Source organism: Vombatus ursinus, unplaced genomic scaffold (genome assembly GCF_900497805.2).
Source record: "Vombatus ursinus unplaced genomic scaffold, bare-nosed wombat genome assembly UNPS02014784.1, whole genome shotgun sequence".
NCBI lineage: Eukaryota > Metazoa > Chordata > Mammalia > Diprotodontia > Vombatidae > Vombatus > Vombatus ursinus.
Window position 1 is genome coordinate 11,242,297 of NW_020954562.1, and position 16,984 is coordinate 11,259,280.

At 38.0% G+C, this 16,984-nt stretch overlaps 2 protein-coding genes across 8 annotated transcripts in view; one reads left to right on the forward strand and one right to left on the reverse strand.

Moving 5' to 3' along the window:
• LRBA (LPS responsive beige-like anchor protein) overlaps positions 1-16,984 on the reverse strand; it is a 676,054-nt gene that overhangs the window by 282,635 nt on the left and 376,435 nt on the right. For all 7 annotated transcript variants that reach the window (XM_027866938.1, XM_027866942.1, XM_027866935.1 and 4 more), the window contains one exon: positions 16,323-16,459. In XM_027866938.1, the coding sequence (XP_027722739.1) occupies positions 16,323-16,459 (137 nt within the window). The remainder of the gene's footprint in view (positions 1-16,322; positions 16,460-16,984) is intronic.
• MAB21L2 (mab-21 like 2) lies at positions 11,126-12,527 on the forward strand. Its single transcript, XM_027866943.1, has one exon. The coding sequence runs from the start codon at positions 11,305-11,307 to the stop codon at positions 12,382-12,384; it is 1,080 nt and encodes a 359-aa protein (XP_027722744.1). The 5' UTR covers positions 11,126-11,304; the 3' UTR covers positions 12,385-12,527.

Genomic DNA, 16,984 nt, shown 5'->3' on the forward strand with positions numbered 1-16,984 from the left:
AGATAGATAGATAGATAGATAGATAGATAGATAGATAGATAGATAGATAGATAGACAGATAGACAAACAGACGGATGGATGGATAGAGAGAGGCAAACAGGTGGTCACACTGATTGACCCATAGTTAACATGAGATGTTAAGTTTCAATGTATTTTCTTTGCCTATCTAGAAAAATACCCACAAGTTCAGCACAAACATGCAAGTTATTATCATGTATCTGAAAAGAGGTGTTGAAATTATTTCCTTCCAAATTACATACATATAGTATCTTTTACAGTTTGATAGAAAACTAGGAACATCTGCAAAATAAAAGATGTTAATACTTTTATGCTTGTCAGATCATCTGATGAAAACAAGCAAAAGTACGAGAGAATGCTAAACTTTCCTTCCTTTGGTTACTCTTATTTAAAGAATCACTCCTCAGCCTGATCTGTCTTTTAACAAAGTATGAACATGGAAATCTAAATCTGTTTATAGTGGTGTCATCTCACTAAAGAGAACATTCATCACTGTATAAACCAGTTAGTTAATTGTGAACCTGAACCTTTTTTTTTAGCTCTAAAAGCAAAATGTACTTTTTTGTCTTAGTGTGTAACAAAGCTTCATTGAGATCCCATTCAAAAATTGAAAACTGCTCCCCAACTCCTATGATTCCAAAAAACAATACACCTACTAATTCTCAGTTAACTATACCTATTTGTTTGTGTCTCTCCCAAATCACTCCTACCTCCCATCTAAAGATCTCTACAGAATTACAAGAAATTTCAGTGGCTATATGTATGCAAATAACATGTTAGAAGGGCCTGTCCAATGTTTCCATTTTAGTATCTAGCTTCTATTAATCAATCACTAAAATGTTAGAACCAAACTCAACAAACAACTACTTTATAATTTATCTGTCACTAGATCCCAGGCCTCTCTGATTTGTAGCTATTTGTTGTTTCTTATGTGCATTTGAAATACAAAGAAAAACAACTAGATGGAAATAATCTAACAATAACATTTCAATTCCATGCAAGTCACAGTATATAAAAATTCCCTTTCAGTTTACTTTGTCTCTAGGATTCTCCCAAGTAGAAAGTCTTCAAACATATATCCCAAAGAAGTAGCATGAGTCAAAACTTAATCCCTGAAAAAGTTCTGAGACAAAAGGAACTTAAAATATTGGTTAATCAAGATAGGCACTGATATATGTAAAACAGGCTTGAAATGAAATTTGTTTCATTTATTTTAAAATAAATTTATGCAAAATCCCGACCAACTACAGTACAACTACCCATTAAAAACAGCACCCTGAATCAGTCTGGATGCATCCCTTCATAGACCTAATGTGATGATTAACTATGTATCTGGTGGCACGTCAAGGCCTTTTGCTATGCCTATCTGATAGTAAAGTGAAAGGGCATGGACAGTGTCCAGTCCCAGTAAGCAAATCATTTGGAAACAGTCACAGCCATAGATCAAAGTTTTTTCTCTCTATCCAGAATCAATTTAAATCCACCAACTTAGAATTTCCAGCAGACAAAACCAATCAGAAAATAAGAGAATGACTCCTTAGGATCCAGAGATAATAAAGAAAGAAAGGAAAAAAGCAGAAAAGAAACAGACTGGCAGAGCCTTGAAAGACATAGACCAAGACAGCTGTTTTATATCCCAAGCTTTACTTTAGATAGTTTAAAAAAAATTTCCAACCATTGGATCATCAAATACTATTTCAATTAGGCTACACAGATGTCTTCTCTATGTAATGGAGCAATAGGAGCAATAAGGGATTTTTTTTCCACCAATATAAGAAATGGTAGAAATCTCTCTGCACATTACTTTTAAGCTCTCATTCACGGAAAAAAGAAGTTGGGGAAAAATATTAAGAATGAGTATACTCTTTCCATATTGAAGTCTGTACACAAAAGATTATAGCTTTGTATTTTCAAAACAAGTACCATAACAAGGATTGCAAAGCTTTATAATTAACAGGTGCCAAACCAATACCAAACCAGTAAAGGGAGTAAAATGTCTTCAGCAAATTTGAAGAAAAATAAGAGAGGCATATAAAGTTTGCCCAGATTTAAGACATAAGCACTGTAAAAAGCTATTTGAATGGTACCACCAGCATGCTGAGTTTCATGTCCTTCTTTGTTAAATATAGGTCCACACAAGAACATTCTAAAAATCATGAGGGAATAAACTGCTAGCAATTTGTTCTTTTATCTAATTTTGGCCCAGTTTTACTAGGTGGGCAATGGCATGTTGCTAATAAAGCCAAGATCAAAGATTTGATACCCCAAATAATCATCTCTCTTTGAACCGAGAAAAACTTCATTTCCTGGCATAGAATGTATTCCTAACCCTAACCCTATCCAGCTATTTTTAAAATGTATGCTAAAAAACATATTTAAAAAACAAGGAAAAGAAGGTATTGGGCTTTCAACAAATCAATTGTAACTACTGGAATAAACAAGTCAAAGCACAAAGCACAAATCTTACCGATGATAGTGGATCAGTAGTGTTATCTTCACATATAAAAGATGGGCACATCCTTTGAACCATACTATCAATTTTCAATTTTCTTTGGCAACAAGTTTCAATACTGACTGTATCAACTTTAATACACTCTCCCTTCTCCTGCCTATCTGCAGGTAATTGTAATCTCACAATTAACAATAGTGAGATTTGGTCATTCAAGAGGAAGAGACACCGAATAGCTGACAAGCTATAGAATCATTGAATAATCGAGTGAACCACACTAGGAATTTTTAATCTTTTGGAAACATAGTAAATCATTGCAGAGTTCAAATCAAATTTGTAATTTGATATTTTTAGTTACTGGCAGCTAAAATCTGACAGTTAATCTAACTTAAATCCAAAAAAAAAAAAATACACTTAGGAGGTATGGTACAAAAAAGAACTAGCAAGTGTGGTTGCAGAAACTGGAAATAAATTCCGGCTCTGGCACTAACTGTATGACCTTGCGCAAGTCAGGAACCTTTCTGGTCTTTAGTAAAGTAAAAGAGTTAGAATCCATGATCTATATAGTATCCTTTCCAGCCCCAGCTCTTATGACTCTATTCTTTGCTCCACTTTTAGAATCAAGAATAATTGTAACACTTTCTAAAACTTTTTGGAGGGGGAGGACAGAAGGAGGGCAGTTAGGACCTGTGTTATATGGAACACCTCAGAGAGGAAACTGAATCTGGCAGCTATTCTATAACTCAGAGTCCTAGAGTGCAGATAGTGTAGGGAGGGACCAAGGTTAAATGATCACATTGCCAGAAAATATCAGAGGCTGGACTAGGTCTACCTGATGCCAAGGTCAGCTCTCTAGCTACTAAATTATATTACCATTATATGTAGATTCAGCATTCAGAAATAAGAGTACTATATCTCTTTCAAGTATATTATAAGTTAGTTCTCAAGAATAAATCAGTCACTATTAATATATTATGACAAGCATCTTTGGCGATTAAGAAAACATAGTATGTCTATATAAATCTAAAGATTTCATGATGAGAGTTAGATAGTAAAAAAACTTAATGAAGATACCCAATTCACATTTTCTAGAATATGATATTTAAAAGTAATGAGGAAACATGGGTCATTCTGTCTTTTTAATACAATGAAATTATGTATGCATATATGTATATATGCAGGGCAGCCAGGTGGCACAGTGGATAGAATGCTGTGCCTGAAGTCAGTAAGACCTGAGTTCAAATCCAGCCTCAGACACTTACTAGCTGTATGACACTGGGCAAGTCATTTAACCCTGTTTGCCTCATTTCCTCATTTGTAAAATGAGCTGGAGAAGGCAAACTGGAGTGGCAAACCATTTCAGTATCTTTGCCAAGAAAACCCCAAATGGGGTCACAAAAAGTCAGACACAAAACAACTGAACAGCAACATACATGTTACACATGTGTGTGTGCACATACACACACATACACACACACACACACACAGATTCTACTCTGATGCCTCATCCAGAAGATGTGGATTCAGGTGGCCCTGAATTCTTGAAGGTTATACCATGAAAGCACAAGATCTGGCAGGTCCTCCTAAGTTCAGAAAGCTTTTGAGTACAGGTTCAGTTACAAGATGAATATCAGCTGTCTAAGGATTAGCTCAGCTAGGCTTGGAGAAGCCAATCACGAGATTGGCTACAAAGTATCAACATTTTCAGCGATAGCAACTCTCAAAGACCAAATTGTAGAGATGTTGCCATATGAGGAGGAAGAATCCATGATAATGGAATTATAGCTTATTTGTATCATTGAAGTACATAATAACTTTTGCTAGCTTCCAGTTAAAAGCTATATACTTCATTTTTTTCTGTAATGCAAATGCTTTATTTGATTGTTTACAATGGATATTAAATTATGCATAATTTAGTTACACTATTCATATACCAAGTTGTGGCAAAACAGAACAAAATTTTATCATAAACCCCAGTGCCCCTTTTCTATACATAGCTTATTAGAATTAAATAGTAATTCTAGAAAGTAAAACAGTTAGAGTCCTAAATAACTAGGTAAGCCATGCGTGCCCAAACATCACTATTTATATACACACCAAATAGAACTACAACAGCACAGGAGCTACTACAAGCAGAAAATGCATAAAAACATTTGATTTGTCATCCTGTAGTATGATACTGTTGGAAGCTAACTGTAAGTTTTACCTGACTGCACATCATTTTTAACATAATTTCTTTTTTAAAAAAGTTCTTTGTTCATCAACCAAAGACATTTGTGGTTTAAAAAAACAGATGAATTCCAACGGAAAAAAATGTAAATCTCTCTAACAATATGGTTGGCCCTTAAAATGATTAGAAGAGATTTTAGAGAACTGTTAAAAATAAACATTAATTGGTTACCCTAGATGAATTCCAGGATATCAAACATCAAGCCTTTAGAAACAATTTCTACCATACCCCTTTTAGGTTTGGGGAATTTGATTACATAACAGAGGCCCTTTAAGTCAAAATCTTGAAAAGTTGACATGTGTTTTTTACAGTGTTTAGAGAGCACAACACTTATAAGCATTTGTTAGAAAACATATTCCAGCCATTGTAATAATACTTCCATTTCATCATCTAATATAGTTTTTTTAAGTATTCAGGATACATTTCAATTTTCTAGTCTTACTAGGCAGAATTCTTAAGTTGGAGGAATTTCATTTTAAAACGTATTAAAGAAATGTGATTAAGGCAGCCACCTGAGTATAACATTCAACAATCATAATAGCAAAACAGAAAAAAAGTCTCCATAAAAAGGAAAAGTAATGATCTCAGAAAGTAAAAAATGAACATATCCCTACCCATCAAAAAACAAAACAAAAACCACACGCACTTTTATACTCACATTAAAAAAAAATAAACAATCTAGTTATCTTACCATGCTTCTAAGATCTGCTGCAAGGAAAACAAAATCAAATAGTTCAAGATTTATGTACTGCTCATTAAAGGCTAGGGAAACACATATATTATTTCTACAGTAATTAAAAGAATAGATACCTTCCAAGTCTCCCAGGTATGATAAGCTTAAGAATGAACGACAGGGTTAACCCAGTAAACACAGTTCTAAGATCAGCAAATAATAAAAACAATCTACAGTTTAAGGACTTTGCATTCTCTGGAAATGTAAACAGGATTATAACTGTCAGGTCGACAGAAGCACTGACTTCAGCCATTAGTTTAGTTTTACTGTTGAGAAACACAACATGTACTACTGAATCATTTCTTTTCAAATCTACACATTTCCTGCAGCAGTTTAAGCTTCATCAGCAGTGCAGGGATGTATAAAAATGACAGACAAAGGGCATTAGTTATTAGGTACACTATGTTTCTAAAAATGGAAGTAAAGAATTCTTTTTACAAAGCAGTGAGGCTAAAAAAAATCTGGAGACAAAAAAATTATTGCATTTTAGACTGTTACCTTTGAGCAAGATTCTTAGAAAACCTAATACAATGTTACCAAATAAATAATTAACTATCAAAACATTTACATTTTAGTTTAATTGTCCATCATCTTTCAGTTTAAAATGTCTTCAATATTCTTTGTTCTACCTCATTGCATAGCAACAACCTTTGTACTATTTGGAGAACAGTCAACTCCTACACTTCCAAAATATCTAAATCAAGAAAGATAGATGATAGATCCCAAAGTTATGTTATATCCCAAATTTTCATTTCACTTGAATGTCAAATTCTTGTATGTAATATAGTTATATGGTTAAACAAAAATATCTATTTCAAAGACTTTATCCATTCATAAACTGTTTACTTAAAAAGACAAAAGTAGAATTAGTAAAATTTCATTTACTTAAAATCCAATACAAATATAAAACCAGGAAGCTGATCAAAAACTGTAATTTTCCTGGGAACATATATGTGTGTGTGTGTGTGTGTGTGTGTGTGTGTATAAGCATACATTATAATAGCTTAACTGATGTAACTTTTATTTAAAGTTCAAAGGGGCATTTTTTTAAAGTTATTTTTTAAAAAATTAATAACTGGTTCCCAAAAGTATCCACCACCACTCCACCCCACCCCCCAGTACTTTCATCTGGTTATTATGACTTCATTAAGATAAGCCCAATACTGAGATATCCAAATCGTACTATACACACTCCAGTAATTAAAAAAAAAATTAAACCACATTACCAACATTTCCCCCTCCCCCTTTCAAGTATCCTTCGCAGAAGAAGCTCTCCCTAGCAAAACACACCATTGCTCCAGGCAGCAGCATGCTGCTATTGGCACTGCCTAAACCAAACAAACAAGATGTTTAACAGTCAAATAAAATGTCCTGCAGCCTCCCTAATGAATTTGTCAAGGACCATCAGATCTCCCCCCCACCCCCACCTTACTCCCTTGCCTCATTAACTCAAGTATGATGAGACGGATTATAACTAGAGAATACAGATCAATTGGTCTGAAGACTTCAAGTGGCTTTTAGCCTTGAGAGTTTCCTTTCTCTCACTTGGTCCTTTTAATAGAATACAGTATCTCCTCCAGAAGGGGCTGCCACTTCGTTTTAATACACCATCAAGGAGCTGCTGATGGACTTCTATACTAACATACATAAAAGCAGAGGTGACAAGGGCTCTTCAATTACAGCCTCCTTGGATACTGTTCCCCCTTCAATTACTCATCTTGGGGAAGAACTGATCCGCAAACACACAGATGAAGCTGCTCTTAATGCTGGGCAGCCGCAAAGGCAAGGGGATGGGGGTGGTAGGCGGCGGGAGTTGCATGGTGCTATTTGCTGGAAGTGTTTAAGTTTATTGCTCAAATGATGTTTCTAATTAGTGCCCGGGCAATAAATTAAAGTCGGCTTTAACTGATTTATTATTTACTAGCACTCCTACCTCAGGATAAATTGGTAATGAATTGTTTTTAAATCAAAACATTTGTAACATTGTATCATCATTCAGCCTCTCCGTAAAAGGAAGGGAAAAAAGCAGGGGAAACTGTAGTGGGCGTTAGAAACGTTTAGGTTGTTTGCCTAAGTAGTTGGGAGAATAAGAAGGTGGATCAGAAGGACAGGATGGTTGCTTGCGTCTATGTGTCTACATAGGATGCCTTCCACTCTATGCTGCTTCCAAAGGCTCAGCTCTCTGCTCTCCGCCATTCCCGAAGAAGCTTGGGGCTCTGGGCACGAAAGATAAAGGGAGGAGGGGAGGACAGAAAAGAGGAAAGGAGTGAGGAGGGAAAACAGAGGAGCTCTCTCCAGAAATCGCTACCAGCCATGCAGTCAGGGTGGAGGTTCCTCTAATCCACTATGGGTATTTGCAAACCATTACTCCCTGGAACAGAGCTTGGTGCCCCGCCTAGGGGAAGAGACACGAAACCTCCAGGGCCTCAGCTGCTTCTCTCCCAGGAACAAAGAGGAAAAGTAGGCCACTACAAACGCGCCTGTAGCCCTGTCATGCTTCTTTTCAGAGTAACTGCTCTCCAGAGAAACCGGGACACAGGACTCTGGGGTCTGGTTTAACAACTTCCCTAAGGAAAGTGGCCTTCTCCGCCCGTTAATAATTCCCAAAGTGCAGGTACGACTGAGAAATGAATAGTCCTGTTACCAGTAACAGGTCAAGGTTTCCCACTGTCGCGCACTAACTTCGAAGTCGCTTCCTTTCCATTAGGTCTGCTTCACTTTTCTCCCAGCCCTCTCAAACTACGCTCGATCCCAGCCTCTGTGGCTCAACCCCGCACAGTGCTGCGCGGTGATGCCTCCTCCAACGATGTGATAAGGCAAAGAGCCCACGCCGGCGTGTGTGATAGTCCCAGAGACCCAAAGTCACCTTGTTCCAACTATCGGAAACGCCCTCCTTCCCCATTGCTCTTCATTGCCAACAACATGCATAAGAATAAATCCCGCCTCCCAAAGTAAGCCTGCTAGTTCTGGACAGAGCTTCTTATGCACTTAAGGGGATGGGGGGGCGGAGAAAAGAGGGTGATGGTAAGTAAACTAGGGGGGCTGCGAGCGACTGCTAGAGACCCTGAAGAAGAGAATGCCAGAACCTTGAGCTCCACTGGTCCCAGTCTAACGCAGAAGGGCTGCTTTCGAAATTCGCTCACAGCTCCAGAATTTAGTTCGAGTCATCAGATTCTTAGTGCTATTCTCTGAACTTTCTAATGCACTACTATTCATCAGCAAGATCAAGTGATGAACCCGCATCAATCCAATGGATTCTTATTCCTGAGGATTCACCCAAGGTCACCTACCTAGATAAAAGTCAGACGCCCCTCCCCCAGCAATCTAACCAAAATAGACCTGTCTGTCCCTGGATGTATAGTTAGTTTTAACGGCAGTGGATCAACGCTCCCGAGGTTTGGTTGTAAGCGTCCACACTTCTAAACAAACTAAAATACCTCTCTCCTCTTCCCCAACTAAAACTACCTAATTACTATATCGAGTGTAGGTTTGAAGAACTACTGCAAAGACTGGAATTTTTTTTAAAGCACATTTTAAAAAACGTTCTAGGATATCAGAATTTTACTTTGCAAAGATGACATAAGAAATGCAAGAGGTTTTATGCAGATTGAATTTTTAAATTGTGCGCTTTTAATTGGTTTCCAAAGTTACCAATAACAGAATATAGTTTTTTATATCAGTAAAGCCTTTAAAGCCAAGTCCATTTTGAAACAAGTTATTTTTACAAATAATAATTAGTTCTACCTAAAAAACTCACTACTATTTAAGACAGCCTCAAATTATTGGGAATTCCAGTATAAGTGTATTTTAAAAAGTTTAACTGGTTTACACTTTAATGCTCTGTGGTACTTCTGTGGTATGATCAAAATATTTACTGAGATCAAGGTATGAAGACAAAAGAATTTTTGTAGTAATTATTCCATAGTAAATAGAACATTTTGCATAAAATTACTTAACAAAATGTCATCAAGTAAAATAAGGTGCTTGGAACTATTCGGCCCAAATCACTTCCTCTGCAGGGTCCTGATTTTAGTTAGATTTATTTTCGGAGTTAAAATCCATACCTAAAATCTTCTTTCCTCCCCAATCCCTAGCTACATTTCTCTGCAGCAATAAGTAGGGGGAACGGAAGACTTTGGGGAAGGAGAAAAGAGATAAAAATAATTGCCCTGTCCCAAAAATTCTACTTCCCCCACCAAACTGATCATATGTAAAAGTGATTTATGTAAAGTGGTTTGCATCTTGTCTTTGCCCGCTGGTAGAAGACAAAAACAAAAGACAAACAAACAAACAAAAAAAAACCCTGTACCTTTCTAAACCTGTTCTATTATTTAGGCCCCCTCCCCACTTTACATTCCAGGCATCTCCAACATAGTTTTTCTTCTTAGCAACTGATGAGGATTTTCCCTTCAACTCCCCCCCCCTCCCCACGCCCATTAGGGGGTAGTGATATGTATGAGCATGGATTCTTTGGAGTCTGCATATGGCTTTACAATCTCCTCTTCTTTCTCTACTTTCCTTGCCCCTTTCTCCATCACGTGAAGTGGTGGCAGCTACCCGGTTCTAACGCGCATATATCCTCTCTAGGATTGGCTGCAGCAGTGACAGCTCGGACTGCGATTGTATGATCTGATGCTCCACCCCCTTCACGATGGCCCTGGGACCATTCATAAACTAAACAACTCCAGCAAACCTCGAGACAGAGAAAGAGAGAGGTTGAGACTCACACACCAGAGTGAGGGGGGGGGGGCGGTGAAGGAGACAGAGACAGCGGAAAAGAGACAGAGATAGAGTCAGAGAGACAGATAGGAGCAAGCAGAAGAGAGGGGCGGGGGGGGGGGGGGAGAGACAGAAAAAGAAGCTCTCTCTGAATGCAACATAAAGGGGGAAGAGAAGAAAAATCCAGGGCCATAACTACACCCCAGATGCAACGCAAACAACAACTTCGTCAAGATAACACAGATTTTGTGAGAGACAAAATTATAAATTACAAAACAGAAATGAATCTCAAACAACTTCCACCCGTTTGTACCTAGAGAAAGACAAGATATCCTTTCAAATCAAACAAATTGGGTCCAGAAAACGCCTCCAGCAGGAAAAGAAAGAAACCACCACAACAACAGAAGCGCTCCAAGAGGCAGAGACAAACACTGAAACCAGCACACCTCCTGTGAACCTCGGATGCTGCCACGGACTGAGTTGCACTTTTCTGCCCAGAGCATTAATTACAGCCTTCTCTTCTGAATTTGGGGGAGGGACAAAACAGAACTCATTCCCTCCCTTCGGGCCTTATTAGACTGAGGACTTCTGGCATCCTTGGAGATAAGTTTTCTAATGAACCATTCATCCTATATCAATATTTAGCTCGCTCTCTTTCTCTCTCCCTTTTTTTTTTTTTTTTTTTTTTGGGTAAGGCTGCACTTAGCACTTAAAAGACTGATGTTTCCAAGTTTGCTGGAGCTGTCTCTTTTATCAACAAGGTTTTTGGCTTAAAATTCAGTACCTTTGGGAAGCCTGGATCCTTTTGCATACCTTTTACTGCCCCCTCAAAAAACTTCATTTTAAAAATCAAAAGAAGTAACAACAACCAAAAGTGTTTCAGGTACTTTTCTTTTCTTTTTTTTTTTTTTTTTTTAAAAAAAGGAGGAGGAGGAAGTACCAGATAAAGAGGTGGAGTGAGAAAGGAAGGGGAGCCAGAGAGAGCAGCCCCACAGCTGGGGTGGAAAAGAGCAGAGTGAAATTGGAGGGGTGGGGGGAGAGTTGGAGTAGCGGGTTGCCTCTTTTGCAAGCCGCAGGGCTACCACCAGTGAGTGAACCTTGGATCCCTCAACGTACTGCGAGACCCCGGTGTATAGCCCGGACCTGTGCCCCAACATGATCGCGGCTCAGGCCAAGCTGGTGTACCAGCTCAATAAATACTACACAGAGCGCTGTCAGGCGCGTAAGGCGGCAATCGCAAAGACGATCCGCGAGGTCTGTAAAGTGGTCTCGGATGTGCTGAAGGAAGTGGAGGTGCAAGAGCCTCGCTTCATCAGCTCCCTGAGTGAGATCGATGCCCGCTACGAAGGGCTGGAAGTTATCTCTCCCACCGAGTTCGAAGTGGTGCTCTACCTCAACCAGATGGGCGTTTTCAACTTCGTGGACGATGGTTCGCTGCCTGGCTGCGCAGTACTCAAGCTGAGTGACGGTCGTAAGCGAAGCATGTCTCTCTGGGTGGAGTTCATCACCGCATCTGGCTACCTCTCAGCGCGCAAGATCCGCTCGCGCTTCCAGACACTGGTAGCGCAGGCAGTAGACAAGTGCAGCTACCGGGACGTGGTGAAAATGATCGCGGACACTAGCGAGGTGAAGTTGCGCATCCGGGAGCGCTATGTGGTGCAGATCACACCGGCGTTCAAGTGCACTGGGATCTGGCCCCGCAGCGCGGCCCAGTGGCCTATGCCCCACATCCCGTGGCCTGGGCCCAATCGGGTGGCAGAGGTCAAGGCCGAAGGATTCAACTTGCTCTCCAAGGAGTGCTACTCCTTGACAGGCAAGCAGAGTTCTGCGGAGAGTGACGCCTGGGTGCTTCAGTTCGGGGAGGCTGAGAACCGACTGTTGATGGGTGGCTGCCGGAACAAGTGCTTATCAGTGCTGAAGACCCTGCGGGACCGTCACCTGGAGCTGCCAGGCCAGCCGCTCAACAACTATCACATGAAAACCTTGCTGCTGTATGAGTGTGAGAAACACCCTCGGGAAACTGATTGGGACGAAGCGTGCCTGGGAGACCGGCTCAACGGCATCCTGCTGCAGCTCATCTCTTGTCTGCAGTGCCGGCGATGCCCCCACTATTTTTTGCCCAACCTCGACCTCTTTCAGGGCAAGCCTCATTCGGCTCTGGAGAGCGCAGCCAAACAGACCTGGAGGTTGGCCAGAGAAATTCTCACCAATCCCAAAAGCCTGGATAAATTATAGAGTGGTGGAGACTACTTAGAAAAACAGCAAGAACAACATACTTCCATCACGCTTCAGAAAAACTAAAACTCCAAAACACAAATGTTATTTAATCACCAAGCAAGAAGAAGGAGAAAAAAAAAAAAAAAACATCCTCACCACCAGATAGACGAACATTTAAAAAACAAACAAATCATCTTGTACGGGAGTGATCTTTCTTCCAAAAAATGTGAATTTAAAAGATCACACAAAAGAAGCAATCGGACTTTGCCACAACAAAACGAAACCCAAGGTACATTTTCAAATCCATGTATAGTAGTCTTTTCCTCCTTTTATCTCCTCTGTTTTGTTTTTTGTTTGCCTGAATGTTGTCACAAAGTGAAAAAAATTATTTAACTATATGTACAAATTACTCTTTTAAAAGTTTTACTGATGTTAAATGTATTTCAGTGCCAACGTCAGATTATGTGCCCTTCTCTCTCTTACACCTCTATCCTCACCCTAAACCCACTTGTTGAAAACAGTAATAAAATATTACTTTAACTTTGCATCGACTTTTGTGGATTGTTTTTAAACAGGGCAGGTGAAATTTCAAATTTAACAATATATCAAATAAAGAAGAGAAGTTTTAAAGCTAAAGAATGCAGAATCAAACCAAAGTCTGATCTTTCACAAATATAGCTATAATCTTGCAGAACTCATCCTGCTAATTTATTTCAGACTTAAGCCTGTGCTTTAAGACAGATAAATATTAATACATGTGAATATACATATATGTATATCTTCAACCTTAATTGGTAAATGTGATTCATTCACATTAAAAATTAATAGATTTGTTTCTTATCCCGCAACTAAAAAACAAACTATTTCAATTTGACTTTGAAATGCAAGGAAACATTTATAGATCTTCTCTGAATTATTAATGCTGTTAGTTGATTTTCTCCCCTATAACCATTTATCCTCTCCAGGCTTTTAAGTAAATAAAACTTAGCAACGTATCAGACAACCATACCAAGAAAGCACAAAAATGGAATAGTTATATTAGTCATATGTCTAAAATAGGAAGATTAAAACTTTTATTTTTTATTCTAGAGGGGAAGAGAAAAAATTTTCTTGAGTCCTTATATTATTATTTATTGAGTATTTAAACTCCAAAACAGCTAACTTTATATTTACAAAATGATTACTGGGTATAGTTTGCTGAAAGTGTTTTGAAGGTGGTTAGAGCAATTAAAATGGAAAATATGAGATATATATTTGATGCATAAGAAAAAAACTTCTATAAGTTTGAAACATAAGAAAATTATTTCAGAGTCTTGGAACATACCTGAAAAAGTGTAGGGGAAATATACTGTTAAATCTTAGGAGAGGTTTATTATATTACCTTCTATCAAAAATCACATTTAAAATGATCATCAAACTGAAAATTTGCTAAAGTGTAATTATGTCAAATATCTTTATTCAGTATTTAAGTTTGTACCTCAAATTTGCAAAGTAACTTAATTCTTAATTTCTAAAAAAAAAGCAAGAAAGTAAAGTAGAACCAAACTTTTTATCTGGACACAAATTAAAAGCCTAAAGCAAAGGATTGGGAATAAGAGTCCACTTTGAGTTCTGAAAAATAGCTCACCTAATAAAAATGGGTTTAGCTTGTAAGGATTACTGTTTCTTGGTTTAAAATAAAACAAAACATACTCCTAGATGAAAAATATCAATTTGTGATCTTATCAGTGCTGATCTCATTTCCACTCTAAGGACATGGTTTGCTTTAAAAACAGAAACCCAGGCTTGCTTTTCTTTGTGATTCAGAGAAATACTGAGAGAAATTTTTAAATTATCAGTTATATATATTCTCATGCAAATACAGTAGTACTCTTAGGGGCACTTTATAAGCCACTTGTAATTAAAATAACTTACATTTATGTAGCACATTAAGGTTCAAAAAATGCTTTCTTCACCATCGATCCTATGAAGTAGGTAAGTGTTTGTAAATAACTAATGACTGCGGAGGAAAAGGAAGCTCCTAGATGAGCTGAAACCTAAAAACTACCAACTTTTTACTTCGTAACTAACTTAATACTACCACCAACACCTAAACCCACCCATTTCTTCCCTTAAGTAGGAAGAAAATTTTTAAGGCTCCATGGTCTTTACATTTTAAAAATTTTCAAAAAAACTAATTTTTAGCTTAGTAAATCTATTCTTTTTACTGTCTCTATCAGTTTAATACAAACCACTGACCTAAGGGAAAAAAAAGTCCTTAATGTAAATCTCTTGACTTCAGTTCTCTAGCTTACCAAAAACAGACATCATCCAGGCCTATGACATCAAAAGTTCAAATAATATTAAACTGGAAAATGATTTTTAAGACAAAAATTCACTCTTATTTCCAGACCCAGGCCTAATCCCTGCTAGACATGTTAGTCAGGTTGAAGTGGTGCAAGGTGGTCTTTGGGGATCCTAAAAGCTGTTCAATCCTTAACAAGCAACAATGAAAGAGAAATTAAATATTGCTGGACAGAATACAACAGAAAAACAGAAAAGTAAAGCTTTTCCCAAAGCTGTGCCAATGACACTAGACATAAGAGGACTCCTGGCCTAAGAAGGGGCCCATTCTAATACCTGTTCACTGACCTGATATTTTAAGCTGATTTGTCAACTGCAATAATTGTAGAACTTAAGTAATTTTTCAAGTTACAAGTCCTTTTACTAGCAATTTTAGCTGTACTTTAACTATACAATGAAGTTCAAAAAGCTAATCAATGCAAAAAAATTGCCTAATTTTATGTCCTTGATTTATAAGAATACATCAGGCTTTCCTTTTCAATATCTCCAAAAATTCAAATTTCAAAAACCGTTCAGTCGAGTGTCAGAGTCAAACTCCTTTCCTAATTCCTTTCTGTCACACAGTCTACCCATTTCCTCTAAATAAAGGCAGTAAGACTGAAACAAAAGGTTGAACTACTGAAGATTTAAATTGATCCGTGTTATAAAAATTTTAATGGCTCTTGCAGGGACTTAAAGCACTTAATTTTTTTAAGATTTAATTAACATAGCACCATAATAAATCCAAAGAACTTTCTCTATCTACACTCCTACCCCTGTCTAAACTCAAGATAAATATTTGTTATAAAAGTTTGCTTTGTTAAAGACTGCCCCACTACTCTTCCAAACACCTTCTTCCTTGGTAGACCTTTTTCTTTTTTTTTTTTTTTAATCTTTTCTAAGAGAAGGTTGCTACTCAGAAATAGAAATTTAACCATTCATCTTTATAAAAATAAATAATTTTAAATCTTCCTCCTAGCTTTATGGCTACTCCCATAGCCTAAATGAGTAGAAGAAAGTTAGGTGGGTCTGAAAAATAATTTTTAAAAACACTAAAATTTTTTTGGTTTCAATTTGGGAAACTACACAACAGTACCTTATAAAATCTATAATATACCATAGGAAACATGTTATTACAAATAAAGCATTTAGAACAGTAAGTCAAAGAGACAAAAAAGTAAGGGCAATATATTGGAATTATATTCAGAAAACATAGAGGCTAGACAAATGATTACAACCTCTTGAACTCTGCAAACTCAGGTTCCCAATGATATCTTTCTATGAGTTGGATCCATGAAATTTCCCATCCTCACCCTAATAGTAAGTCAATTAACACTGGATCTAAGGGGAAATTATTAATATAAATGAACTACACTAAAATAGTCAGTAAGTGAAACTCAAGATTATAAGGGAAAACAGGGCCAGAGTACACCTCAGTGAAAAATCTAAATCAAGTCTTTAAGAATTTGGCTGGGTGCTTCCCATGCCTTTCCTTAGCCTCCCCTATTCCTCACCCCTCCCCCCAAAAATACTCTAAACACTCCAACCACAGGGGAAAAACAGTTATCACCACAGCCAGACGGGACGGCTGTTGGCGGTAACGAGGTAAGACACTGCATGTGTCCCCTTCTTACCTTGGGGTCAATTTTCTTGAAGTTCGGCTCTTCTTCGTCCACTTCAAAATAGAGTTCAGAGGAGGTAATGGAAAGAGTGCCCTTTACCACCACGGAAGGGGCCACAAGTTGGGCTGGTGTGCTCAAGCTAACGGGACCTGTCGGATACAGAAAGAAAACACCAGATGTGTAAGAAACTTGATTTCAAATCTTATTTTTTTTTTCTGATTCTCACCACAACTACCTAGTGTGTCCCCCACCCACATATTCTGCTTGACCCTATCCTCCTCCAACAATGCAAAGACCTCTAGACCCTTGGGCCTATAACAGCTGGTTAATGATCCTGGTAAATTGGTATGCAATTGCTTTGTAGTGAGTATGCAATGCCCATAGTCAGATAGAATTTGATTCTACTATTCGTTCACATTTCACATCAGAAGCAAGCCCCAGGCTGCCAACCAGCAAGTAGCTATTACCCAAGCAGCAACTACGGAAATGGAGAAAACTAAGCAGGCTTCCAAGACGAGGGCTTCAGTTCTCAGATTCTAACTAGGGTTAGATCACAAAAGACCAGCTCTTTGGTGAAGCTGGTAATGTCATCCCTATTAGTGCATTCTCTGCAGTCTGGGTGTGAGCTGTAAAAATCTCATGCTTCATCTTAACTAACCTTCCTGAAAAGAATT

Excerpts from the sequence above, each read along its gene's own strand:
- MAB21L2 (XM_027866943.1), top strand. The coding sequence starts at position 11,305 with ATGATCGCGGCTCAGGCCAAGCTGGTGTACCAGCTCAATAAATACTAC.